General features: G+C 49.6%; 1 protein-coding gene across 3 annotated transcripts in view; it reads left to right on the top strand.

The window, feature by feature from the left end:
* The window catches only part of AP1B1 (adaptor related protein complex 1 subunit beta 1), a 51,733-nt gene that overhangs the window by 11,411 nt on the left and 15,085 nt on the right, over positions 1–25,237 (top strand). Inside the window, exons 1-11 of one of the 3 annotated variants that reach the window (XM_060118272.1) lie at positions 5,031–5,055; positions 8,029–8,091; positions 12,079–12,184; positions 14,700–14,835; positions 15,607–15,852; positions 17,088–17,278; positions 18,086–18,307; positions 20,976–21,096; positions 21,460–21,555; positions 22,562–22,677; positions 23,027–23,192. In XM_060118272.1, the coding sequence (XP_059974255.1) occupies positions 8,055–8,091; positions 12,079–12,184; positions 14,700–14,835; positions 15,607–15,852; positions 17,088–17,278; positions 18,086–18,307; positions 20,976–21,096; positions 21,460–21,555; positions 22,562–22,677; positions 23,027–23,192 (1,437 nt within the window). In that variant the 5' untranslated portion in view covers positions 5,031–5,055; positions 8,029–8,054. Of the gene's footprint in view, positions 1–5,030; positions 5,056–8,028; positions 8,092–12,078; positions 12,185–14,699; positions 14,836–15,606; positions 15,853–17,087; positions 17,279–18,085; positions 18,308–20,975; positions 21,097–21,459; positions 21,556–22,561; positions 22,678–23,026; positions 23,193–25,237 lie in introns of those variants that run through there. The other 2 variants (XM_060118271.1, XM_060118273.1) reach the window with 2 other exon arrangements.

The following is a 25,237-nucleotide window of genomic DNA, read 5'->3' as shown; positions in this document are numbered from 1 at the left end:
CTAATGAGGTTTGCTGGCCCTGGCTGCATTCTGAATTTGTTTTCTTTTTTGTCCCCTTGGAAACGTTTTCTGTCAGGCTCTGTGAATGATCATGCTCCATTTTCTCTTGTTTGATACCCAGGAAGAACACTCTGGTGAGGAAGTGGATTCCACCTCTAGCAAGGAATCATAGAACATGAGATTCAGGAGGGATCTTGTCCTTTAAACTTTGTTTTCAAACTTTGTTCTATGGAACTATGGGGTGTCTGAAGGGCCCCCGGTGAGGAGGGGGAAAAGTGGGCATAGTGAAATGAGTCAGGCTCTGGGCCCTCACCCTTACTTCAATCAGAGCAGTTCCACTTTTATTTTAAACAATTTAGAAACGGGGTGACGGGGGGTGGGGCTTGAAAAGCCATTGATCTGGTTGAATTCTCTTGTTTGACAATTGGAGAAAGGAAGGCCCAGAGATGGGGGGTATTTGCCCAGGGTCACACAGCTGTTGGTAGCAAAGCTAGAATTCCTGGCAGCCATCTTGGCATTGGATCAGCCGTGCCATCTTTGTGGAAGGTTAGCTGCAAAGCCTCACGTTCCCGGTTTGCCCAGTTGTCGCTGTCTGGCACTCATCAGGGAGTCCTATTGTTTTGATCTGTTATGGGCCTTTGGTTTTCTAGCTTCTCTGGGAACCTGTCCTTTCATTTTGCCAGCAAACATTTGGTGAACTCCTGGAATATGTCAGACATTGTGCCAGTCACTGGGTTGACAGCATTAAACAGGAAAGATCCTAAGTTAGAGTTGTGAGGAGGGCTGTGGAGAAGTCCACAGTATGATTGACTCAAATGTCAAGGAGGCTTCTGCCCCTCTGGGTCTGGAGAGGGGTCCTCTGGAGCAATCGTGTTTGAGCAGAGACTGAAGGAGGAGCCCGGGGCTGGGGATAGTGTTTTGAATTAGATGCACCATTGTTTTCTAAACTGCATTATGTTTAAAAGAGATGATACATGCATAGGATATAAAATTCCCAAGATAGACAAAGGTAAACGATGAAGGGTCAGTCTCTTACCCCAACCATTGGTAATCCAGCTTCCTTTCTTGGGGAAACCACTGTCCACTTTTCTTATTTACCCTTTCAAGGATAGTCCATGCATTTGCAAACACTTGGTATTTATTTTTATTAATATTTTAATTTTTAATAGAAATGGTAGTATACTACATATAGTTTTTCATCTTGCTTTTTTTCAGTTAATATCTTAGAGAGTGTTGCATACAAGTACATGTAGAACTGGCTCATTCTTTTTCATGTTTGCACAGTATTCCCCATGTCTGTATGTAGTGCCATAATTTTTTAAACCAGTCAGTCCTCTGTGGGAGGACATTTAAGGTGTTTACAGTGTTTTGCTATTATAAAGGATGCCACGTGAGTAACTGTATCTACATAGTTTTATACATATAGAAGAAACTCCTGGAAGCAGAATTGCTATGTCAGTGGGTAAATACCTTTGCAATTTTAGTAACTGCTGTTGCCAAATTACTATAGAGGTTGTAGCAATTTAGACTCTCACTACCATCATATGAGGGTATCTATTTCCCCACATCAACACCAACAAGGAGTGTTAGCAGACTTCTGGGCCTTTACCAATCCAATAGCTGATGGATGGTATTTCATTGTAATTTTAATTTCCATTTCTCTTACAAGTAAGCCTAAACCGTTGTATTTCATGTTCTATGAATGGGTCACATCCTTCGCCATTCTTCTCTTTGTAGTCAGTTTTTATGTATTAAGGAAAATAAGCTTTTGTGATGTGTTGCAACTTTTTGTGTGTGTGTGTTTCTTTTGTTTTGTACGCCATTTGGTTTTTATTGGTTTTGGCCATGCAGGAAAACTTGATTTTTATAAAATTGAATTCATAGATCTTTTAAGACTTCTTGATTTTATGTCATACTCAGAAAGGCTTTATTTCCTTTGGATTATACAGTGCTCTATTTTTCCTCTCCAGCATTGGGTTCTACTTTGTTATTTAAAAAAAAATTAATGTTTGTTTAATTTACACCAAGTGAAATGCTCAGCTCTTACGTGTACAGTTTGGCTAGTATCTGCATCTAAATACAGATCATTTCCGTCACCCCTAGAGTTCTTTCACCCACACATAAATCAGTCCTTCCCACCTAGAAGCATCCACTGATCAGATTTCTGTCACTGTAGGTTAATTTTGCCTCTTCTGCTTATTCTAGAATTTCATATTTACGATGTTTATGTTTGCAGTTGTCAGTGTCTTTCATTCTCACATTATCCCCTGTCAGTGGTGAATTCCCCATTTTTTTTAAATTTATTTTTTTATTTATCTTTGGCTGCTTTGGGTCTTCGTTGCTGTGCACGGGCTTTCTCTAGTTGCGGCGGGCGGGGGCTACTCTTCATTGCAGTGCGCGGGTTTCTCATTGCAGTGGCTTCTCTTGTTGTGGAGCACAGACTCTAGGCGCGCTGGCTTCAGTATTTGCGGCTCGCGGGCTCTAGAGTGCAGGCTCAGTAGTTGTGGCGCACGGGCTTAGTTGTTCCATGGCATGTGGGATCTTCCTGGACCAGGGCTCAAACCCGTGCCCCCTGCATTGGCAGGTGGATTCTTAATCACTGCGCCACCAGGGAAGTCCCTGAATTCCCCATTTTTAAGAGATGAAGTTGAATTGTAGAGATGAAGTAAACTGTAACCTCAGCTCAGTATTCTTCAGTTAATTATTATTAGCAAGTTTGAGACCTTGGAGAAAAGTTGAAATATATTCAATATTTTCTTTTTTAAAAAATTAATTAATTTATTGATCTTGGTTGTGTTGGATCTTCGTTGCTGTGCACAGGCCTCTCACTGCAGTGGCCTCTCCCATTGCGGAGCACGGGCTCCAGGCACGCGGGCCTCAGTAGTTGTGGCATGTGGGCTCAGTAGTTGTGGTGCACGGGCTCTAGAGCGCAGGCTCAGTATTTGTGGTGCACAGGCTCAGTTGCTCTGTGGCATGTGGGATCCTCCTGGACCAGGGATCGAACCCTTGTCCCCTTCATTGGCAGGCGTATTCCTAACCACTGCGCCACCAGGGAAGTCCCTCAATATTTTCTCAAAAAATTTTTTTTTTGGTGGCGCTGTGCAGCATGCGGGATCCTAGTTCCCCAGCCAGGGATCTAACCCATGCCTCCTGCACTGGGAGCACGGAGTCTTAACCACTGGACCACCAGGGAAGTCCCTTAATGTATTTTTTAATAGATTTAAATTCATTTTATTAGCTTAAAACACAGAAAGATATTTTTAATCTCCTGGTCATAAAATTACATTTAGATTTGTGATGACTCAAAAATTTAAAAAGTGTTGAGGACTTTTTTTCTTAAACCCAACCCTAACTCCAGTTGCTAAAATTCAAAGTCTTTAGCTGACAACATTTTTTATGAGTTTTTTCCTTTCCTTTTCTTCCTAGGGCCTCATTTTTCCACTCTTAAATTACATCTTTGTCCCTGGCCAGTACGTCACTGATTCTCACCAAGGACTTCTTTATAATTCTAGAAAACGTAAGAGAAAACGACTCTGTTTCAGACCTTATTACTCAGTTCATTTCTTTACACCTAGTGACAAGGGAAGCAGCCCTGTCAATAGGATTTAAAACCAAGAAAAAAGTGAGATTAACAGGAACTGGCCCTGGGATTGTGGCATCAGAGTCATCTACTGAGAATGGATGTGGGGAGGGAGGACAGAGGTAGGGACAGCAACAGTGTCTCCTCAAAGACAAACTGGTCCCAGGTGTGCCCCGCTTTGAATTTGGACAGTGCCATCCCCTTCAGGCATTGTTTGGCCTGTAAATACTGAAACTGAGGGGTATCCCAGCATAGAATGCTGTATCCTTAGCAGAAGTAACTCATCACATTGGCCAGAGCAGCTTCTGAAACAAAAATTCCCTCCAATGATTGCTTTTTTTAATGCTCTCTCTCTTTTTTTTTTTTTTTGCGGTACGCAGGCCTCTCGCTGTTCTGGCCTCTCCCGTTGTGGAGCACAGGCTCCGGATGCGCAGGCTCAGCGGCCATGGCTCATGGGCCCAGCCGCTCCGTGGCATGTGGGATCTTCCCGGACCGGGGCACGAACCCGTGTCCCCTGCATTGGCAGGCGGACTCTCAACCACCGCGCCACCAGGGAAGCCCAATGCTCTCTTTTTTTAATGCTCTCCAAAGTTGGAATCTAAACACTAAGCTTTTTCTTGCCTAAATTGGCTGCTTGCTTTCAATTGTGGCTCATGTACATGGTCAGAGTCTTGGCCCCTGTGGCCTCCATTAGCAGGGATACAATGCATAGTGACGGCTGAGAGCAGGGCCAAGAAAAGCACCAGTCTTTCCTGTGGCATCTGCAAATCTGAGCTCAAAGTCTGACTGAACTGTAGGGTTTTTTCCATTCCTGCAGAGAGAATGAAAAATCTCTCTTGCGCTGATAGCCTAGGCAACTGCAGTGAAAGAACATGAGGAGAGAGCCACCCTCAGTAGATCCACATGGTGCTGGTGATCTTTCATGGTGAGGTGAGGTTTTTTAATCGGTGCTCTGGGGTGGCTTTGCAAAAGCATTTTCATTTCTCCCTATCTTCTCCTTCCTCCTCTACCTTAATTTCCTGTATGTGAAACAACTTCAGAGGGATACAGTTTCTGCATCAGCAGTCCCACTGGGCCCTCTGCAGAGGGATATGTGAAATAGATACTGCGGAGGAAAGAGGCCGCCAGCGCCAGCTGTCACATGGGGTGGCGGCTTAAGTTTGTGAGTAGTTGCTTAGCACCTGTAAATGGAAGAGTGTCATCAAAAGCTCCAGCTGTAGGGGCATCAGCAGCTGTGGTGGCTTCACTAGTTGACCCTGCAGCTCTCTTGCTTTTTTTAATCCCCCAAAGAGAAATTTTCCCACCCTTTCTTCCATCTGGGTGGTTGCATCCAACACAGATCTGCCAGGCTGTGTTCTGGGAATTCAGGGCCCTTGGATGTTGTGTTGTGCCTGCAGATGAGGGGAAAGCCTGTGACACCCTCCTCTACCAGAGAAGGAAGAATTTCTGGGCAGCACTGAAGTTGGACATCTAAGGTAGTTTTTGCTTTGTTCACTTTGATTTCCTTCTAGATTTAACGTTGGAGGGGTTTGTACGTTACTTTCTGTGATTCTTTTGGCCTGTGATTTTTAACCCTTCTTGCCTTCATTGATCCCTCTTCTTCAACTAAATTTAACCTTGGGAAACCCAAGGTACTCTCCTATTCTGGATACCTCTGGTTTTGCTCTCAGGCCTGTGACTTCTGAAGCCATACAGCCTTTTATTGTGTGACAGACATGCCATTGCCTTCTTTACCTGCTCATTCTCAGAGCTCCACAAAGAACCTCTAGGTTGGTGAGGTTTTTCTGAGAAAATGGCTTTCTCTGTGCTCAAAATGAAATTATTATTATTATTTTTTTTTTTTTTTTTTTCTTGCGGTACGCGGGCCTCTCACTGCTGTGGCCTCTCCCGTTGTGGAGCACAGGCTCCGGACGCACAGGCTCAGCGGCCATGGCTCACGGGCCCAGCTGCTCCGCGGCATGTGGGATCCTCCCGGACCAGGGCACGAACCCGTGTCCCCTGCATCGGCAGGCGGACTCCCAACCACTGCGCCACCAGGGAAGCCCAAAATGAAATTATTTTTAATGTATGTAAACTCCGGTAGGAAACAAATGCTTATATAGTTACCTCACAGCTGTTGAAGAGCAGGCTGAGGGTCCCTGGGCTTTTCAGTGGCAACTTTTCATTTCTTTCAACAACTATTGACTGAACCCTGGCCACGCTTGTGTGGAGGATGGATGCAGCTGTGGACCAGGCCGACTTGGGTCCTCGCCTTTGTGGATCTGTCTGCAGCCCTAACCCCTGCTGCTGAGACTGGCAGTTAGCGGCCCCGCAGCGGCACTGGCATCAGCAGACACAGGGGTCTCTTCTGCTCTTTCCCACAGCTCCCACAGAAAAGTGCCATCATCCCTTTTCAACCTGACAAAGCAAAGGGAATGTGGAATTGTGTCTTTTTCTTTATACTTTTGTCAGCGAAGCCTTTATTCCTTTATCCTAATGGGATCCACAAAGGCTTTAAGACAGCCCTGAGGCAGTACTTATTGGTTCCCTGTTGGTTACTGAAACAAAACCTATGGGCAGGCATCTCAGTTGGGAAACAGCCCTGTTGCCATCCTGCCATAAATACAGGCTTAAACTGGAAAAATACAGTTGGGCTGCAGGGGAGCTGTGTTGCCATTGTTTCCAGAGATTTTTTTTTTTTAATAAATTTATTTATTTTATTTATTTATTTTTGGCTGCGTTGGGTCTTCGTTGCTGCGTATGGGCTTTCTCTAGTTGTGGCGAGCGGGGGCTACTCTTCGTTGCAGTGCATGGGCTTCTCATTGCAGTGGCTTTTCTTGTTGCAGAGCATGGGCTCTAGGGGCACGGGCTTCATTAGTTGTGGCTCGTGGGCTCTAGAGCTCAGGCTCAGTAGTAGTGGCACACTGGCTTAGTTGCTCCGCGGCATGTGGGATCTTCCCGGACCAGGGTTTGAACCCATGTCCCCTGCATTGGCAGGTGGATTCTTAACCACTGTACCACCAGGGAAGCCCCTCCAGAGACTTTTGAGATGTTCCTTGACTCTTCACATCCATCCCGAGAGTAACCTTAATCTCCCCCCACCGATAGCAATGAATTGAAAGAAGATAATAATGGTTTACATGTTTGAGTCTCTTCTATAGAGGCAACAGAAGGGACCAAGTGAGTGAGTTTTCTGCATGCAAATGTCTGTTCTTTGGGGTGTGTGGTTTTCTGTACCATGTGAAACTATAGGTAGGACTGGAAGTTGAAAGTCTCATGGCTTTTTGGACTGAGTCCTTAAGCCACTCTCAGGGTTCTGTCCTTTCTCTCAGATGGGGAAGCAGAATTCCCTCCTCTCTAGAGCACAGGTGCTGAGCTCAGATGGACCTGAAATTGTCTCCCAGTCCAGCCACTTACAAGCCATGTGACCTTGGGCAAGTTACTTAACATCCCCGAGCCTCAGTTTCCTCATCTAAAAAGGGGGTAAAAACAATTACTTTATTGGTAGAATTAAATGAGATGATGTGTGTAAAGCTTTAATAGGGGTTCAGTAAATGATAGCTTCTTAATACATGTTAGAACAACCCCTGAAGCCTCTGCCATGCATCCAGGGTACTTGGCTCCTGTGTAGCTTCTTTTATCTCTCATCTGTTGACCAAGAAGAACTATTGAAGTTACGTAGTAAATGCTCAGCAAATTGTTGAATGAACGAGAGGGCCTTGGTACTTTCTTTGCCCTGTTGCCTTAGACCAGTACTTCACAGTGTGAGTTTTACCCTAGGAGGTGTCCTGAGAGATGCTTTGAGAAAACTGGCCAGTCAGATTTGGGGAGTGCTGTAGAGTCTGCAGTGTGTAGTTTCTAGCCCTCTCTAGAGATGAATAGTGCCTATCACTGTTTAGAGAAGCTTGGAAAAGTTGGATAGAGAAGAAATCTCTCTAGCTTTTTAACCTTGGCATTTTCCAAGCTCCTTTGACTATATAGGCAATGATAGTGATAGTACTTCCATGAGGCTTCATTGAGTTCACGTGTGAGAAGCACTTAGTGCTGGGCAGAGTGAGCACCACAGAGGGGCTGCTGTAACCATGACTGTTCAGCGCTTTTTAATTTGTGGACTCTTCCAAAGTATTGAGCCATTCCCTACTGATGGACATTTAAGTTATTTCCAGTGGTATATTGTTATGGACAGTGCTGCAGGATATAAAACTCTTTTATCCTGTGCAGGTATTTCTGTGGGAGAGATTCCTAGAAGTAAAATCACTGGGTCAAAGAATATGCACATTTTAAAATCTGATAGATCCTTTGGAATTACCCTCCAAAATCTAATCAGCCATTATCTAACAGTTCATTTGCCCAGTAAAGAGATGAGAAGTTATCTCCCCTCACCAGGCATGCACTGGATCCCTCTCCCCTCTTGTGAAATGAAAATGGAATGGAACACAAGGGCAAGTCACCTCTTTTCTGTCTTGCAGAGTCTGGCCACAGATAAGGGACCAAAATGACGGACTCAAAATATTTCACCACAACCAAGAAAGGTACTGTTTGTTTCATTGTGGGGTCTTTTTTTTTTTTTTTTTGGCTGCCTTTGGTCTTCGTTGCTGCACATGGGCTTTCTCTAGTTGCGGCAGGTGAGGGCTACTTTTCATTGCAGTGCACGGGCTTCTCATTGCAGTGGCTTCTTCTGTTGCAGAGCACGGGCTCTAGGCATGTGGGCTTCAGTAGTCATGGCACGCGGGCTCAGTAGTTGTGGCTTGTGGGCTCTAGAACGCAGGCTCAGTAGTTGTGGCGCATGGGCTTAGCTGCTCTGTGGCATGTGGGATCTTCCCGGACCAGGGCTCAAACCCGTGTCTCCTGCATTGGCAGGCGGATTCTTAACCACTGTGCCACCAGGGACATCCCCATTGTGGGGTCTTACCCTCTTCTTTCCTTGCCCGACCCTTCTGCTTGCTCCCTGTGGTAGTGGCATAGAGGCCTGGAAGCAAGTGGCAAGAATCACTGAGAGCATTTTGAACCTTGTGGATCCAGAAATTTGAACTGCGGATGGTGTAAGAAGTATGACTACTTCTTTCAGAATTCCAGAAGGAAAAAGCATTAGCTCCAAGTATAGAAAAAAGCCCTCTTTTGCTCCCCATGGCTTTAAATTGTTAAAAATGATGCCTCGGCTTCCCTGGTGGTGCAGTGGTTGAGAGTCCGCCTGCCGATGCAGGGGACACGGGTTCGTGCCCCGGTCCGGGAAGATCCCATATGCCACGGAGCGGCTGGGCCCGTGAGCCATGGCCGCTGAGCCTGCGCGTCCGTAGCCTGTGCTCCACAACGGGAGAGACCACAACAGTGAGAGGCCCACGTACCGCAAAAAAAAAAAAAAAAAAAATGATGCCCCACTGCCCAGAGGAACGAAAGCACACAATCCTGTCATCAACTGCACAGTGGTATCTGTGCATGTTTGGTCCTTATCGTTGGGCACGTTTTACGTGGTTGAAGTCAGAGTTTATATCCTGTTTTTCATCTGGCATTATCATAAACGTTTCCCCACAGTTCTGAAGACTCAGTCTGTTGAGTTGCTGCATCAAAATTTGCTAAGCTAGTCTTGTATTGTTTGGGTATTACAGTTGATTTTGCTTTTCGGGAAACGGAGTTTGTTGTAGTGGCTGACAAATGCGCTTTAACCCTGTAAGTATCTTTCTGGCTGGCCCTTCCTTCTTCCTTCCTTCCAAGTGAGATTAACACTCGCCTGCTGACCAGATGAGGAGAGTTTGTTGTTGGGTCAGCTGAGTCAGAACCTGCAGTCCCCTCATCAGGTGGTTCATTTCTCAGTCCAGTCAGTTTTCCTGTGTCTTCCATGTGCAGTGGAGGAGACAAACGGAGTCTCTGACCTGGCTTTGGTTGTCCTTGGGCAGAGAGGACAGTTTATTTATTTATTTATCTATTTATTTTAATTAAAAATTTATTTTATTTCATTTATTTATTTTTGGCTGTGTTGGGTCTTCGTTGCTGCATGCGGGCTTTCTCTAGTTGTGGCGAGCGGGGACTCCTCTTCGTTGCGGTGCGCGGGCTTCTCATTGTGGTGGCTTCTCTTGTGGAGCACGGGCTCTAGGCGCACAGGCTTCAGTAGTTGTGGCTCATGGGCTCTAGAGCGCAGGCTCAGTAGTTGTGGCGCACGGGCTTAGTTGTTCTGCGGCCTGTGGGATCTTCCCGGACCAGGGATCAAACCTGTGTCCCCTGCATTGGCAGGCAGATTCTTATCCAGTGCGCCACCAGGGAAGGCTGAGAGGACAGTTTATTAAGTAGTGATCACTCTAAAGGGCAGTGGGTGCTGTGATAAGGGAGGGGTGGGGCCCGTGGGAGGGCTGGGGTGGAGCTAGACAGATAAAGGGGGGCGGAGTGAGTGCTGGCCCAGGTCCATCAGGGAAAGGAAAGCCTAGGCACAAGTTACTGAAGAGTGTGATGGAAGAAAGGTTGGAGAGGTTTGTGGGGCCTGGCGAGCCAGGTCAGAGTGGGTGAACAGTGCCGAGTAAACTGAGGTGTCAGTAGTGGGTTTTTTTTTTATGGGTTTTCTTTTGAGGAAAATGTCTAGAGAAATGTCTGGGACCAAATTTGACATCATTGATGGTTTTAAGCAGGGGGAGGTCAGAGGCAGATTCTAATCAAGGATTGAAGTGGGTGAGGCTGTGGGGAGGCAGGGAGATCAGAACCACAGTTCGCATGAGAGATGATGCTGCCTGAGCTGGGGAGGAAGGTGGGGGTGTTGGGGATAGAATTGGATGCCTCGTATGTGATTGAGGAGGTAGGCTTGGTGACTGGTTGGATTTGGGGCACATTATAGGAAGGAGGCATTTCTGAAGCAGGCAGATCCTGGGATCACCCCACTAGCCTTCTTGGGGCCAAGGTGACTCGGGCCTAGATCCATCAATTGACTGCCAGTTGTACTGAACCTGGCCAAACACCTCAAACAAAGCAGGGGCAGCCCAGCAGCAAGGCCCAGGGTCAGTCACATGGTCTGTTGGATCCCATAGCACAGACACAGCCCCCTTAGTCTCTTGGAGGAGAAGGGCGTGTGTTCCTTCAGCTCTCCAGAGCCTTGGATTTGAACTGCAAGGTCTGCAGATTCCTTCTGGCTCTGTTGAGCAATATCCTCAATGTGGCCTTGCCCGGGCTGTGCTGCACGATTGTTCTTAATTAACCTGCTTACTGTCTCTCATCTCAAGTTCTTTGCTGAACACCACATTGTTCAGTCATTTAAAAAATTTTTTTAAAAAGAACAAAACAAAATAACTCTGTTAGTTTTCTTTTTTTCACTGTAAATCCATCTAGAACTTCTTCTAGGACTTCCCCCACATGATAGTTTCTGCTTCACCCCCAACCCAAGTAACTTGAGAGGGAAGCCCGGGACTCTCCTACAAAAGAGAGAGCCAAGACAGAGGTTCACGTGGTAAATTAGTAATAATAGTGACCACCTTTAATGCAGGCCACTGAGTGCCAGGCACTGAGCTGAACGTTTTGCATCTGTTACATGAGAAGAGTCAAGGCCCCAGGCAAGTCAGAGAGTACAGACAAGGAAATGGTTTCAGAGAAGCAGGGTGAATGTCCTGGGTCGGCCAGAGCACATGGGCTTTGGAGCTGGCAGACTTGGTTTTGAATCTTAGCCTTCCTCCTCATGGCTGTGTCCTTGGGCAAGTTCCTGAACCTCTTCTGGCCTCCATTTGCTCATCTGCAAAATGGGGGCAAGTGTGGAGTTGTTGTGAGGATGCAATGAGAAAAGGTGTGGGAAGAAGTTAGGGAGGTGCCTGGCTTAGAGAAAGGCTCAGGAAAGGCTGGCTGCAGCTGGTTTAAGGGCAGGAGGCCTGTCTCACTCCAGCATCTGCCCTCTTAACCTGTTATTGGGGTTATCAGGCCCCTGACTACCTCTCCATGGCAGGGCCCTGAACAGTCCTACTTCCTCGTTTGCTTTTTCCAGATCATCAAGTTCTTAAGAACAGTTTATTAAATGCTAGAGCCCTCGTGGGACAGCTGAATTCCCATTTTCAGAGCCGAGCAACCACTTGTGGATCAGGAAGTGAAACCCTGAGTGAGCTCTTTTAACTCAAAGCTCTAGGAAAACAGGAAAAGCCTATGTGTTGAAACTGAGCAAATCCTGCCCTTTTCCCTCAAACCTTAAGTCCCCAGGTTCCATCCCACGCTGCTTTGAGGGCTTTGGGTGAGGGTGGCTGAGGAGAGCTTTGCTTCCCTCGGCATGTTTTTAGCCATCTGGCTGAGCAGGACCTGGCAGCACACTTTTTGTCTCCCTCAGAACCTCTGTAGCTTCCATGGCTCCTCTTCCCTCAATCTGACGTGATCTCCAACCTTCCTTCCTGATAATTCAGTTGTTTCTGCCTCTGCCCGCCCAGGGCCAGGGTCTGAAACTGCCTTCCGCGGGCATCACAGAGTGTCTTCGCTGCCTCCCTCCCATTCTTTTGGAAGTTGGGGACTGGGAATCGCCCCTTGGCAGAGTGGAAATGGATCACTCATGCTGCCTCCTTTTTTAGGGGAGATCTTCGAGCTGAAGGCAGAGCTGAACAGTGACAAGAAGGAGAAGAAGAAGGAGGCGGTGAAGAAAGTGATCGCGTCCATGACCGTGGGCAAAGACGTCAGGTGTGCAGGGGTAGGCCGGCTGGCAGCTGGAGGCAGCTGACAGAGGGAAGCTTTTGAGCTTGGGCCCAGTTCGATCCCTCCTTTAAGGTATCCCTAGGGACCCATGTCTCCCCTGGTGTAGCTCCCTTCACAGATCTTTCCAAATAGAAGGTTTTGTTTGCAGAGGGGTCATGCGCTCAGATGTTGATGGGGTCAGGCAGCAATGGAGCAAGTGAAATGGGCTGGGTCGAAAAGGCAACAGGCAATGCAGTGGATGTGCTCTGAGCCCTGTCAGGAACTCCAGAGGATGCTGCCTACTGGAGAAAATGACCCCAGGTCTTTCGGTTTTTAAAAAGAACAGGGAATCTGGATTTTTCATTTTAAATCTCCTTGTTTTAGATTGCCAGATGAGGAAATTCCCTGGCAGTCCAGTGGTTAAGACTTGGCGCTTTCACTGCTGTGGCCCCGGGTTCAATCCCTGGTCAGAGAACTAAGATCCCACAATTTTTTTGGTGTGGGCAAAAAAAAAAAAAAAAATGGCCAGATAAAACTAAACAAACAAATAAACACTGTGCAAGTAAAACACACCTGCACATTGGGCTTGTTAAATTTGTCGTCAGTTTGCAGCCTCTGGTGTGCATCTGTTGCCAGAACACATCACATGTAGAATTGTGGCCACTCTTTTGCTCATGCATCTCCCCAGCCTGGAACGTCCCTTCCTCTTGTCCATTTACACTTCTGCCTCCCTCATCATGCCGGCTGACTACCCTGAACACGCAGCATTTGCTGTGTTCGTGTCGCCTGGCACTAATTGTAGACTGTCCTCCTCTTATGTATACTTATGCTTACCTGCCCACCACATTGTTGAGTCCCCAAGGACAGGAGCTGGGTTCTGTGACAACTTAACACTTGCACAGTGCTTGAGAGTCAGCAAAACACTTTTAAATGTTTTCCTAGCAATTCCCATACTGTAGGTAAGGATATTTTTCCTGCCAAAGAAACCAGAAACAGTGACTGCCCCATGGTCTCATGGTTAATGGAGGAACTGGACTCATGCTCAGCCCTTCTGAAATCCAGACCCAGGGTGCTTTCCCCCATTCCCTCTCCTTTGGGCCCTTTTGGTGCCCAGTCCTGTGCCTCACAGGCCTGGGTGCTGACGTGGAGCAGCTCCCCATCTGGATCCCTCAGCAGGAACCCACAGCTCCAGACTTCTCCATGGATTTCCCTGTCCCATTGCCATGCTCATCAAGGGGCCTCTTGACAGCACACAATAGAAACAGTTCTGCAGAGAAACCTGCTGAGGACACAGCGGCAAAGGAATCAGGCATCTGCTGGAAAACTGGGCCTCCTTCCGAGACAGATTCTTCCCAGGACAAAGCTGCTTTCCTTCAACTAGAACACCCCTGTCACAGAGGAGGCACCCCTGTCATCTCAAATGAGCTTGTTGTGCTGATGTGATGGGCCCAAAAGAGCAAGTCAGTCCTCTCAGCTCCCCCCGTTCCTGGTTCGTCATCTTCCAAGGTGATGCATCAGCTTCAGCTCTGACTGGACTCTGCTGCCTGTCGGGGCTCAGGAAATTAACTTTGACCTCTTAAGTCTGTGTTACCGGGTCCTTGCCCATAAAATCACAAAAATTGAGAAGGGAGGTGATAGATAATTCCAGAGACAGAAAATTGACCACTAACCATATTTCACATGTCAAGGGGCCTGTGATCCTGGGACTGTGGGGTACCATGTTGGGAAGGGTTCTGCCCAGTATAACAGCGGTCCTGAGCACGGGCTGTGGACTCAGACCTGGTGCCTTAGGCAGTTGTTTGATATTTGTGAACCTCAGTATTGTCTTCCGTAAAGTGGGGATAATCCACTGACTTCTCAGGGCTGTTCAACGAGATCATTATGTAAAGCCCCTAGCACCAAGCCTGGTGTGTAGCGCGTGCTCTGTACACATGGGCTGGTTCTTAGTGGGTGCCTTGTAGTGACTGCAGCCCAGCCCACCCCTGCTCCCCTAAGCCCTCTGCAACCAGCAACCCAATATAAGCAGCCATGTCAAGTATCAGAGAAGGAAAAACAATCGTTTTCATTTCTGTAGTACCTCCTAGATGTCAAGGACTAGATTCCTTAAGTATGTTGTCTCTTTCAATTATCACAAGGGCACTGTGAAATGGGGTTTTGTTATATCTTTCTTGCAAATGAGGAAACTGAAACTGGGGATAAAAGAATTTTCCCAACTTGATTCAGCCAGCAAGAGGCAGAGCTGGGTTTGAGCCAGGTCAGATGGGCTCTAGAGCTCATGTTTGAACCCTGTGTAAAGAACAGGGGACTTTTTTGCTTTTAAAGTCACCCTTTGGAATTCCATTTCTACCAACAGATGTTCACGGTAATGGAGCTGTTACCCTGCCTTTTACTAAGAAGTCCTGTTATGTTTTCCTTCCCTCCTTCCCACTCACCCTCCTCTCCAGCCCCCATTAGCTGCCTGAAAAGTCTTCCTCTTCTTTTTTTCCACCTTTCCCACATTGACGCTGCTTTGACCTGCCAGTGCCCTCTTCCCCGACGTGGTGAACTGTATGCAGACGGACAACCTGGAGCTGAAGAAGCTGGTGTACCTGTACTTGATGAACTATGCCAAGAGTCAGCCCGACATGGCCATCATGGCCGTCAACACCTTTGTGAAGGTAAGTAGAAGCTTGGTGTGGGGCTGGGGCGCTCACTGCTCCATCTCCCCTCAGTCTCCCGGGGTGGGGCGCTACAGCCTTGGGTAGAAACACGGAGGATCCTTTCCAGGCCATCTGACTCCCAGCCTGGGGGTCTCTTCCTCCAGCAGAGGGCTCCCGTTGTCTCCAGAAAATCTGATGCTACAGACCCTGCTAACTCATTCCACGTGAGGTCGCCCCAGGCCTTTCGATCCCCGTGTGCCCTGGGGTGAGCCATGGCCCTGTGTCATTTGCCAGCTGAGGTTGCAGCATGTGTCTGAGGGCTTCCGTATTGCCCTTCTAGACTTCGCTCCTTTCTGCATGTTCTGTCCTCCAGATTGAGGAGAAACAGGGACTTGCGTTGTCAGCTCTGTGCACCTTTAAAACCTTAGCTCCCCAGCCCTGTCGATGCTTATATGTGGGCGAATGAGGGTTCTGTGGCCCAGTGGGAAGATTGAGGGTTGTGGTGTTGGGTGGACGCGGCTTGAATTGTGGCTCTGCTCTGTGACCGGGTGAGCTCCCGACCTTCCTGAGGGCCTCAGCTCCCTCACCTGTGAAATGGGAACAGTATTGTGTGTCTGCTGTAAGGATCAGAGGGAACAGTGCAAAGCCTGGTATCTGGCAGATGCTACGTGCTACACACATGGCACTTACTTTTGGTGCTGTTGGCCGCAGTCGGTGGGAGATCTCACAGCAGCTGTCTAATGTTGCTCAGCTCACCCCTGCCCCTGGCCAATGGCTGGTTTCCCTCAGGACTGTGAGGACCCCAACCCCCTGATCCGGGCCCTGGCTGTGCGGACCATGGGCTGCATCCGTGTTGACAAGATCACAGAGTACCTGTGCGAGCCACTCCGGAAGTGTCTGAAGGACGAGGACCCATATGTGCGCAAGACGGCGGCCGTATGCGTGGCCAAGCTCCACGACATCAATGCCCAGCTGGTAGAGGACCAGGGCTTCCTGGATACCCTTAAAGACCTCATCTCTGACTCTAACCCCATGGTAAGTCTCTGCCACCCACCCTGCCACCTCCACCACCTCCAGGGTTGCTTGGGAAGACCTCTGCTTGACCCTCCACCAGGCAGCCCCAGTTCTTGGAAGTTGGAGCCCTGCGGGGTGGGCTAGCTGTTTTCCTACCCGCAGTGGTTTGGGCGCCATCTTTGGAGTGAGCTAGACCTGGATTCCCTTCTCTGCACAGCCCTCTCTAAGGAGCTGTGTGACCTCAGGCATCCTACCTAACCTTCCAGAGTCCTCTTTTCTTCATCAGTAAGATGGATCTAATTCTGCATGGCTGCCGGGGGTGTTGGGAGGCTTAAGCCGTTAAGGTAATGTGCCTGGCGTAGCCTGGCACAGCCTGGCACACAGTGGGTGTGCACCTAAGACTAGTACCCTCCTCCCCCTTCCAGTCACTGTCATTGTCACCATCCTCTCACCAAGACTGTCAGAGAGCTCTGAATGTGAGGTACTTCTCCCTTTCCCCACTTCTCTGCAGGGTTGTAGAGAATCACCCTTAAAGTAGCGTAGCCTGGAGGACAGGGCACCAGAACGCAGCTGGGAGGGGAGCTGGTCTCCTCACGGCTGGTGATGACAGCAGTTTGGAGAACAGTTCGGTAGGGCCATGTTTAAAATGAAATATACAACCCACCCAGCCCAGACGTCTCATTCTGTGTCCCTCTGAAACACTGATCACACACGGGTGCCGAGTGGCCAGGACGGCGATGGCCGTGGGAGCACTGCTTAGTTACAGGAAAGTTGAAAACCACGCAGAACACACATAAAAACGGCTGCTCTGGTGGAAATGGGTTGCAGCCCCAGAGCTTCACCTGGCAACCCCTCTGTGCTCCAGCCCCTCCAGCCCCCGAGGGGCTCTGCAGGAGGAACCTTCTAGCTCTGAGAAGCACAGTTGTCAGCTCCCACAGTGAGCTGCTTTAGCTGGTAGAGTGGGACTGCGTGTTAGGTAGCAGGGAGCGCTATCTGTTGCGGGAACGTGGAGCTACATCTTTCTTGTTTTGTGTTTTTCTTTATTGGCAGGTGCACTGACTTTAGTTTCAGCTTACAGAGGAGTCAGTAGGGTGCGTGCTTGGAGTGGGTCTCGGTGCTCCAGACCCTGCCCTTCATATTCCTTTCATATTCCTTTCCGGATGTTTGAGCTCTGACTGGCCAACATCATTAGCCTCACTGCTTCCCTGGCCTGAGAGCAGCGTCCCAGCCTCTGCCCCTTCCACCCTCTCAACCAGGTGGTGGCAAACGCAGTGGCTGCCCTCTCAGAGATCGCCGAGTCTCACCCCAGCAGCAACCTGCTCGACCTGAACCCGCAGTCCATTAACAAGCTGCTGACGGCCCTGAACGAGTGCACCGAGTGGGGCCAGATCTTCATCCTGGACTGCCTGGCCAACTACACACCCAAGGACGACCGGGAGGCCCAGAGGTAAGAGGCTGCCCTTGCTTGCCGGCCTCACCAGGCCCTGGGGTGGGAGGCTCCAACCATGAGCTGGCCCCAGGCCTCCGGGGGGCTTCTTTCCAGGCCTTGCCCCACAGACCATCGTCAGACACAGAGCCAGCAGGTTGACAGTGGTGTTGCTTCAGGCAGTCAGCTCACTGCTCACTGAGGGCACAGAACAGAAGCCAGGGCCTGACCTGGGAGCTGACAGATCTCGGTCACTGTGGACTGAGGAAAGAGGTGGACAGCATGAGAGCCACCACTCGTTGAATTCTTACTGGGTGCCTGGGGTTCTGCTGGGTGCTTCCTATGCGTTAGATAATCTTTAAAGAAACTCTGTGAAGGCAGCCCCATCATTGTCCCCGTTTTACAGGTAGGGAAACTCTGGCTTAGGGAGGTGGAAGAAATCACCTGCGTCACCCAGCTGGGTCTCCCCTGACTCTTGGTCCTAACCAACATGGTATCCTGCCCCTTTTGAATGCCCTCACAACAGAAGGGCGTGAGTTGACATTCATCCAGTGTTTACTGATTGCCAGGCACTGTGCTCAGTGCTGTACATGCATTGTCTCATTTAAGCCACCAGCAACCGTGTGAAGTTGGCATCATCATCTCCATTTTTTTAGATGAGGAAACTTGAGGCTCAGAGTGGTTTTAAACTGCTTGGGGTCAGTTAGCAGGAAACAGAACCAGGAGCTAGGTCTTCCTCCTACAGAAGACATGCTATCTTGATAACTAAAAACAAGGTGTTTCCCCTTGCTTGTCTCTCCTATTTGTCCCCCTTGGAATGGACCACAGCATCTGTGAGCGGGTCACCCCCAGGCTCTCCCACGCCAACTCTGCTGTAGTGCTGTCTGCTGTGAAGGTGCTGATGAAGTTCATGGAGATGTTGTCCAAGGACCTGGACTACTACGGCACGCTGCTCAAGAAGCTGGCCCCGCCCCTAGTCACACTGCTGTCGGCCGAGCCGGAGCTGCAGTACGTGGCCCTGCGAAACATCAACCTCATCGTACAGAAAAGGTACTGGGACCACCACATATGGGTAGTGTGTGCCCTGGGGGAGATCTCCTGCTGGGAACAGGGGCTCTGAAGGGAAACTGACCTGTCACCGTGCAGGATATCTCAACAGCTTAACCCAGGGGTTCTGAGCCATTGGTATCTTTGTCCCACAGGGGGACATTTGACAATGTCTGGAGACATTTTTGGTTGTCACAGTGGGGACTACTGGCATCTAGTGGGTGGAAGCCAGGGATGCTGCTCAACATCCTACAGTACACAGGACAGCTCTGCCCCCCCATAGAACTATCCATACCAAAAATGTCTGTAGTGCTGAGGTTGGGAAACCTCGGCTTAGCCTAACCAGATAGCATGCCGGATAAAGGCTAGCATGCACTTCTTAACCATGGAGAGTGGATGGTCCACAGTCCACACAGCCTTCCTGAAACAGGCTGTAAGATTGTGTATGTGTGCGCACACTCATTTTTCCTGGGTAAGAGTCCATAGCTCTTGGGCTTCCCTGGTGGCGCAGTGGTTGAGAGTCTGCCTGCCGATGCAGGGGACACGGGTTCGTGCCCCAGTCCGGGAAGATCCCACATATCGCGAAGTGGCTAGGCTCGTGAGCCATGGCTGCTGAGCCTGCGTGTCCGGAGCCTGTGCTCCGCAACGGGAGAGGCCACAACAGTGAGAGGCCCGCATACCGAAGAAAAAAAAAAAGAATCCATAGCTCTAGAGGCTGGAGGACTCCAAGATGAGGCGCCATGGATTTTGCATTAGCCTCAGGGCCACTCAGAATGCTGAGCACCCAGTTTCCGTCCACCCAGTAGGAATGACCACAGTAGTGAGCCACTGCTTAAGGGAAGGCAACTGACACCCGGGGTGGGTTGGGCTAAAAAACAAGGACCAATCCAGTAAGGGTGCTGGGCAGCTCCGTGGAGTGGGGCCAGACTCTGCAGTTCTACTCTAACTCCAAAGGGCCAGCCTCTTTGGTCAAATGGCTGGATCAGCAACTAACTCAAAAGCAGAACAAGGGTCTCTTGTGGACAGGGAGCATGTGTGGAAGACCACACATGCTCCCTGTCTTTATAGCTTCAGTCTGGTTCTTAGTACACACATGGGGGCCCAGAAAGATCAGTGGAATTCAGACATTTGTGAGGGTTTGGGAGGTAAATTGGGGCAAGCTTTCTGAGTGCCTGAACAAAGGGATGAGACTAGGGATTCACAGTTGCAGTGCGGGGTTTAGTGAGGTGTCGTGACCTGTGGATCCCAATCAGCAGGAGGGGCTCCCTGTGCTATATTTAACAAGGCAAACCTCCTAAGAAGTTGACCCTGTTGCTGAGGCACCACCAGGCCCAGGCCCAACATGTTGTTGGGCAGCTTGTGCCGAGACCTGATGGCAGAAATCACAACTTCTGCCGCCCAGCTCAGGATCCTGCCTCACTTTGCCAGGACCTCCCCGCAGGCTGCTAAGCAGCACTGAGGACCACCTGGGCAGGGTCCCTCCTTTCTCTTTGCTGGGTCTTCTCGCCTCTTCACCGTCTGTCCTCATTCCTTTTTGTTCCTGCTCTCTTTTCTGGAAAGGGTGCGGGAGTAGGAGTCAGGTAGGGGTGGTGACTCTCATCTTGCTCCCGCCCTATTAGCACTAGATGTGTGACCTAGGGCAGGCCCCTCCCCCCTCAGGTGCCGGTGAGGGAGGAGCAATGACACTGGTGACAGTTCCTGCCTAGCAAGTGCCTTCTCTGAGGCAGATACGGATCATGCTAGATGCTTTGCATCTGCCTCTCACAACAGCCCTGTTATGTAGGTGCCTGTGTCGGGATCCCCAGGACCACCCCCCCACACACACACACACTTAGAGATTCACTAGAAGGACTCCCAGGAGACAGCATATCATTGTTTTCATAGCTGAGGTTTATCATCCACCTAGTAGGGCTGCACAGCTGGATCATGAGGGAGAAAGACAGGTGGAGTCTGGAGGAATCCTCGTGCAGGCTTCCCATGGGGGGTCACACAGAGCATGTTCCTCCCCCAGCGACAGTGCAGCAGCATGTGTGTAATGTTTCTGCCCAAGGATGCCTGTTTGAGACTTAGCACCCTGGGTTTTTTGGGGGGGGATGAATCATAAAGGCACCCTCTGCCTGACACCTACCAAAATTCCAGGCTCCTAGAAGGAAAACAGGTGTTCAGCAAAAACCATGTTGTTTATACAAACAGTCAAGGCACAGTTAACCACGTTTATCATTTAGGGAATGATGAGAACACTCCCAAAAGCTGAATTCCCAGATGCCAGGCCTTTCTAAGACTGGCAACTCAGGCCTGCAAAGGTAATGCTTCTGACACAGAACGCTTCCTATTTCGTGAGTGAGGAAATGGGCCTGAGGTCACCAGCTAGGATTGGAACTGAGGCCTGACTCCCAAGCCTGTTGCCTGATGCCTGTGGCCTCTTGAATGTGATCTGTTTCTTGCTCATATTCCCTCTTCCCTTCCTGGAATGTGGTTGGACACACAGGGGCTGGTCAGAACCTTGGTTGGCAGGTCCTGTGCCCAGGAGCGTGCAGCCATGGGGGCGACTGCTTTCACGGATGTCAGTTTCCATGTCCGACCCCAGAAATGTCCCAGCAAATGTGAAAGGGTTTTCTCACAGGGCCTGTGACTTGCTCTTTGCTCTTTGGGCAACCTTGCCCACCACCAGGCCTGAGATCCTGAAGCATGAGATGAAGGTGTTCTTTGTGAAGTACAATGACCCCATCTACGTGAAGCTGGAGAAGCTGGACATCATGATCCGCCTGGCCTCCCAGGCCAACATCGCCCAGGTCAGCAGAGGGTGGTGCCCAGCGCACCGGGCTCTGTGAGCAAGCTCTCCACAAATGTTAACTGATATTTATGTGATTAAAGAGTTTGTTCTCTCTGTTATTACTTCACATCCATTGAAGTGGTAGTTAGGTGGATATGTTAGCTAGATCAACCAAACTTAAGGATTGTCCATCCCTGCCAATTAGTCCTTCCTGTTTTCCTCTTGGGGCACCTGACAGCTCTCTCCCTCCCTTGGAACTTCCACCTTGAACAGGAGGCAGAATCCCACCCTTTTAGGGGTGTGTGCATACCCGCAGACCAGGGGTGTTCCAGGAGGTTGCCCTGCCAGATCCCCCCCAACTGCATCTTTGTTTGGGCCACAGGTGTTGGCGGAGCTGAAAGAGTATGCGACAGAGGTGGATGTGGACTTTGTACGGAAGGCTGTGCGAGCCATTGGCCGTTGCGCCATCAAAGTGGAGGTGAGGCTCTGAGACTCTGTCCTTGGCGGGGGGAAGGAGGAAAGGAAGCTGAAACCAGGAAACCAGTCTGATTCCAGCAGAATCTGCCAGCTGCTCATGGTCCAGGAAGGCCTGAGGGTCACAACTGGAGCCCCCAAGGCACCCACGGTACAGATTTGGTTGGGCTCCTTCTCATCTGTAATCTCCCTTGGGCCTCTGAGTTGCTGCAGATGAAATTAGCCCGTCATTGTCAGGGGTCTCCTGCAGCATTAGCTAAGACAGTGTGGCAGCCCAAGCTGGTGGTGGCCCTGGTAGACTTAGCTCTCACTTTGTGGAGCTTTGGGGCAGGGGCTCTGCCTATTGGATGTTTTGGCAGGTATCATGATTCAGCTGTCCATGTGCCCTTATCTTCAAATTCCCAAGGGTCATTCAGACCCCTGTGTCCTGGCACTTCGTCCCTCCCATTCTCTGCCTCTGGAGAGGTTCCTTGATCACTGATCTGATTCTCCTTAAATGGGTCTCCTGGAGGCTAGGGGATCTGGGACAGCTGGTCAGTTCAGCCCAGCCCCTTGAGACGTTTTCCATTTGGCACCCGTGATGGCAGTCTGAGAAATCTCTCCCATAGAGCCTAGTGCAGTGTGTTGGAGTAGAGGGTGTGGGGAGGGCTGGTCCAAGCAGAGACCTCCTAAATGCTTTTGGTCATGGGAGCCCATTTTGTGGAACAAGTAGAAGTGAAGCCCTGCTCTCAGGGCTTGGCCTAGAAGAGCTCCAAAGACCCTCCCTGCTCTCAGAAGCTCTACTGGCCTTCTCCTCAGTTTAATTCTATCTCCCTGTGTCCCTGCCATCCCAGGACCATCATTTTGTACTCATTCTCCCACCTGTTACCTGCAAAGAGGGTTGTCCCGTTTTCCTACTGTGAAAAGGAAGGTGGGCAAGGTGTGACGAGCCCTTGACCAAGGCATGTCGGTCAGAGGTTCTGCTGCAAGTGGGTGCAAGGCCTTGCCCACACTCTCCTCTTTCCACACAGCAATCCGCCGAGCGCTGTGTGAGCACGCTGCTCGATCTCATCCAGACCAAGGTCAACTACGTGGTCCAGGAAGCCATCGTGGTCATCAAGGACATCTTCCGCAAGTACCCCAACAAGTATGTGGCTGCCCCCCGGCCCCATGAGGGTGTTGTGGCTCTACTGGGGATGGGCTGGTGGGGAGGAAAAGCAAGGAGGAGCCTCTCCCTCTTCCTTACTTTTCAGCTGCAAACAGCATTCTCAAAAGAAACCCTTTATTTTTTTCTTATTTCTCCTGAGCCGCCCCTGCTCTGCTCCCCAGGCCCAAATAAGAACTGAAATGTAAAGGATAAAACTCAAATCCTGTTACTCGCCAGCCTCTCGGGCTCTTGTGGGGCAGCTGCCCGTCTCTGTTGGCCCCTCCTGGGCCTCCCCTGGGTGGCCCGGGCTCCCTCAGTGCTCACGTGCCAGCCGTGCCCTGGTCTCCAGGTATGAGAGCGTGATCGCCACGCTGTGCGAGAACCTGGACTCCTTGGACGAGCCTGAGGCCCGGGCCGCCATGATCTGGATTGTGGGCGAGTACGCTGAGCGGATAGACAACGCGGATGAGCTGCTCGAGAGCTTCCTAGAGGGCTTCCATGACGAGAGCACGCAGGTGAGACGTTGGGTGGCCGACTTGGGCATGGCCGGCAGCTCAGCACCTGCGGTCCCTCCTGCCCTGAAACCCTCCTCTCAGCCAGGAGGCCTCAGGGCCCTGCCCCTCTTAAAACTGCACTGATGGTGCGGACAGACACAGGAGTGCCGTATGGGTGACAGGTGTGGCCCCTTTCCTCCCACACTGCGGTACCTACGGGGGACATATGAGGACACTCTGTGGTGGTGGATATTGAAGACTGCTAAAGTTTCTGGTTTTTTTTTTTTTTTTTTTTTTTTTTTTTTTTTTTTTTTTTTTGCGGTATGCGGGCCTCTCACTGTTGTGGCCTCTCCCGTTGCGGAGCACAGGCTCTGGACACGCAGGCCCAGCGGCCATGGCCCACGGGCCCAGCCGCTCTGCGGCATGTGGGATCCTCCCGGACCAGGGCACGAACCCATGTCCCCTGCATCGGCAGGCAGACGCTCAACCACTGCGCCACCAGGGAAGCCCTCTGGTTTTGTTTTAATTTTGTATTTATGTTTGGATAGGTAGTACATTGACTTGGTTCAAAATTGAAAAGACACGAAAGGATATATAGTGAATATTCTGTTTCCTACCACTTTCCTGGTCACAAGTTCTCCTGGAGAACACCATGTTATTTATTGGTTTCTGGCAGGTACTTCCAGAGAGAGAGAGTTTAGGAACACACTAGCCAGTTCCTCTACAGAGACTTGAATAGTCAATTTTCATCGCTTGTGGTACTTATATTCCGTAAAGTCAAACACTAATTTAGTAATGCTAGACCATTGCTCCCAGGAGAAATATAGAGTTGGGTTCCTACAAACCCCAGTCACAGCATTTTTATCAGCTGGTCAAGGTAAACCTTATTTTATGTGTGTCTCTGTTTAGAGACACCTTATTTATTAATACATACTGTTGATTCATTAGCATTGAACTCATAGCCAGCAGCATTGTAACTCACGCCTGAACAAAGCTCATCTAACACATGTATTTTCTCTAAAAGGCACTTCACAGCCTTCTTGCGCTTAGGAACACCAGACAGCGCTTTAGCACTACACTGGGAGTGGGGTGGGGGCATTTAAAACAGCAAAATCACCAACTAAAAGCACCAAAGTGTGAAAGACATGGCACTAAGTAGACTGTGAAGAAGTCACTTGTTTACAATATGAGAGCTGAGACAGACGGCAGAGCACCGCCTCACTCGACCTCATCTGGGAATGTGTACTTCAGGCAACTCGAATTTTTCACTGCTGTGCACGTCTGTGAATGACCGTGAAAATGCCACAAGCACTGATTTCAGGGTCACCAGTAAATTTTAGCAAGCAGACAAATTTGCAGATATGTCCTCTGTGAATAATGAGGATCAACTATATATATATATATATATTTCCTTCTCACTTTTAAAAAAAATTATTTATTTATTTTTGGCTGTATTGGGTCTTCATTGCTGCGCACGGGCTTTCTCTAGTTGCGGCGAGCAGGGGCTACTGTTCGTTGCGGCAGGCTTCTCATTGCAGTGGCTTCTCTTGTGGCAGAGCACAGGCTCTAGGCACACGGACTTCAGTAGTTGTGGCACACAGGCTCAGTAGTTGTGGCTTGTGGGCTCTAGAGCGCAGGCTCAGTAGTTGTGGCACACGGGCTTAGTTGCTCCGTGGCATGTGGGATCTTCCCGGACCAGGGCTCAAACCCGTGTCCCCTGCATTGGCGGGCGGATTCTTAACCACTGCGCCACCAGGAAAGTCCCCTCACTTATTTTTAAATACTGATAGTAAACTATACAAATTGAAACTGATCAGTACCTTTCATTTTTCCCTTAAAAATACATTGGAAGGCCATGCCATTATTAATTTATGCCATTATTAATTTATTAATTTACAGTTTCAGAGGAGTCCTTCATGCAGAAGGACCATGTTTGTTTAACCAGCCTCCCCTGATGGATATTTAGGTGTCCACAGCAAACAGTAGTTGGGTGGTGGTGGTGGTGGTGTTTTAATTCGGTGGCCTGTTTCCTTTGCCTCCTGGGTTCACAGCACAGTTCAGAGCTT

This window comes from Mesoplodon densirostris, chromosome 15, assembly GCF_025265405.1.
Source record: "Mesoplodon densirostris isolate mMesDen1 chromosome 15, mMesDen1 primary haplotype, whole genome shotgun sequence".
In the NCBI taxonomy this organism is placed as follows: Eukaryota; Metazoa; Chordata; class Mammalia; order Artiodactyla; family Ziphiidae; genus Mesoplodon; species Mesoplodon densirostris.
This window is presented reverse-complemented; position numbering and strand designations above follow the sequence as displayed.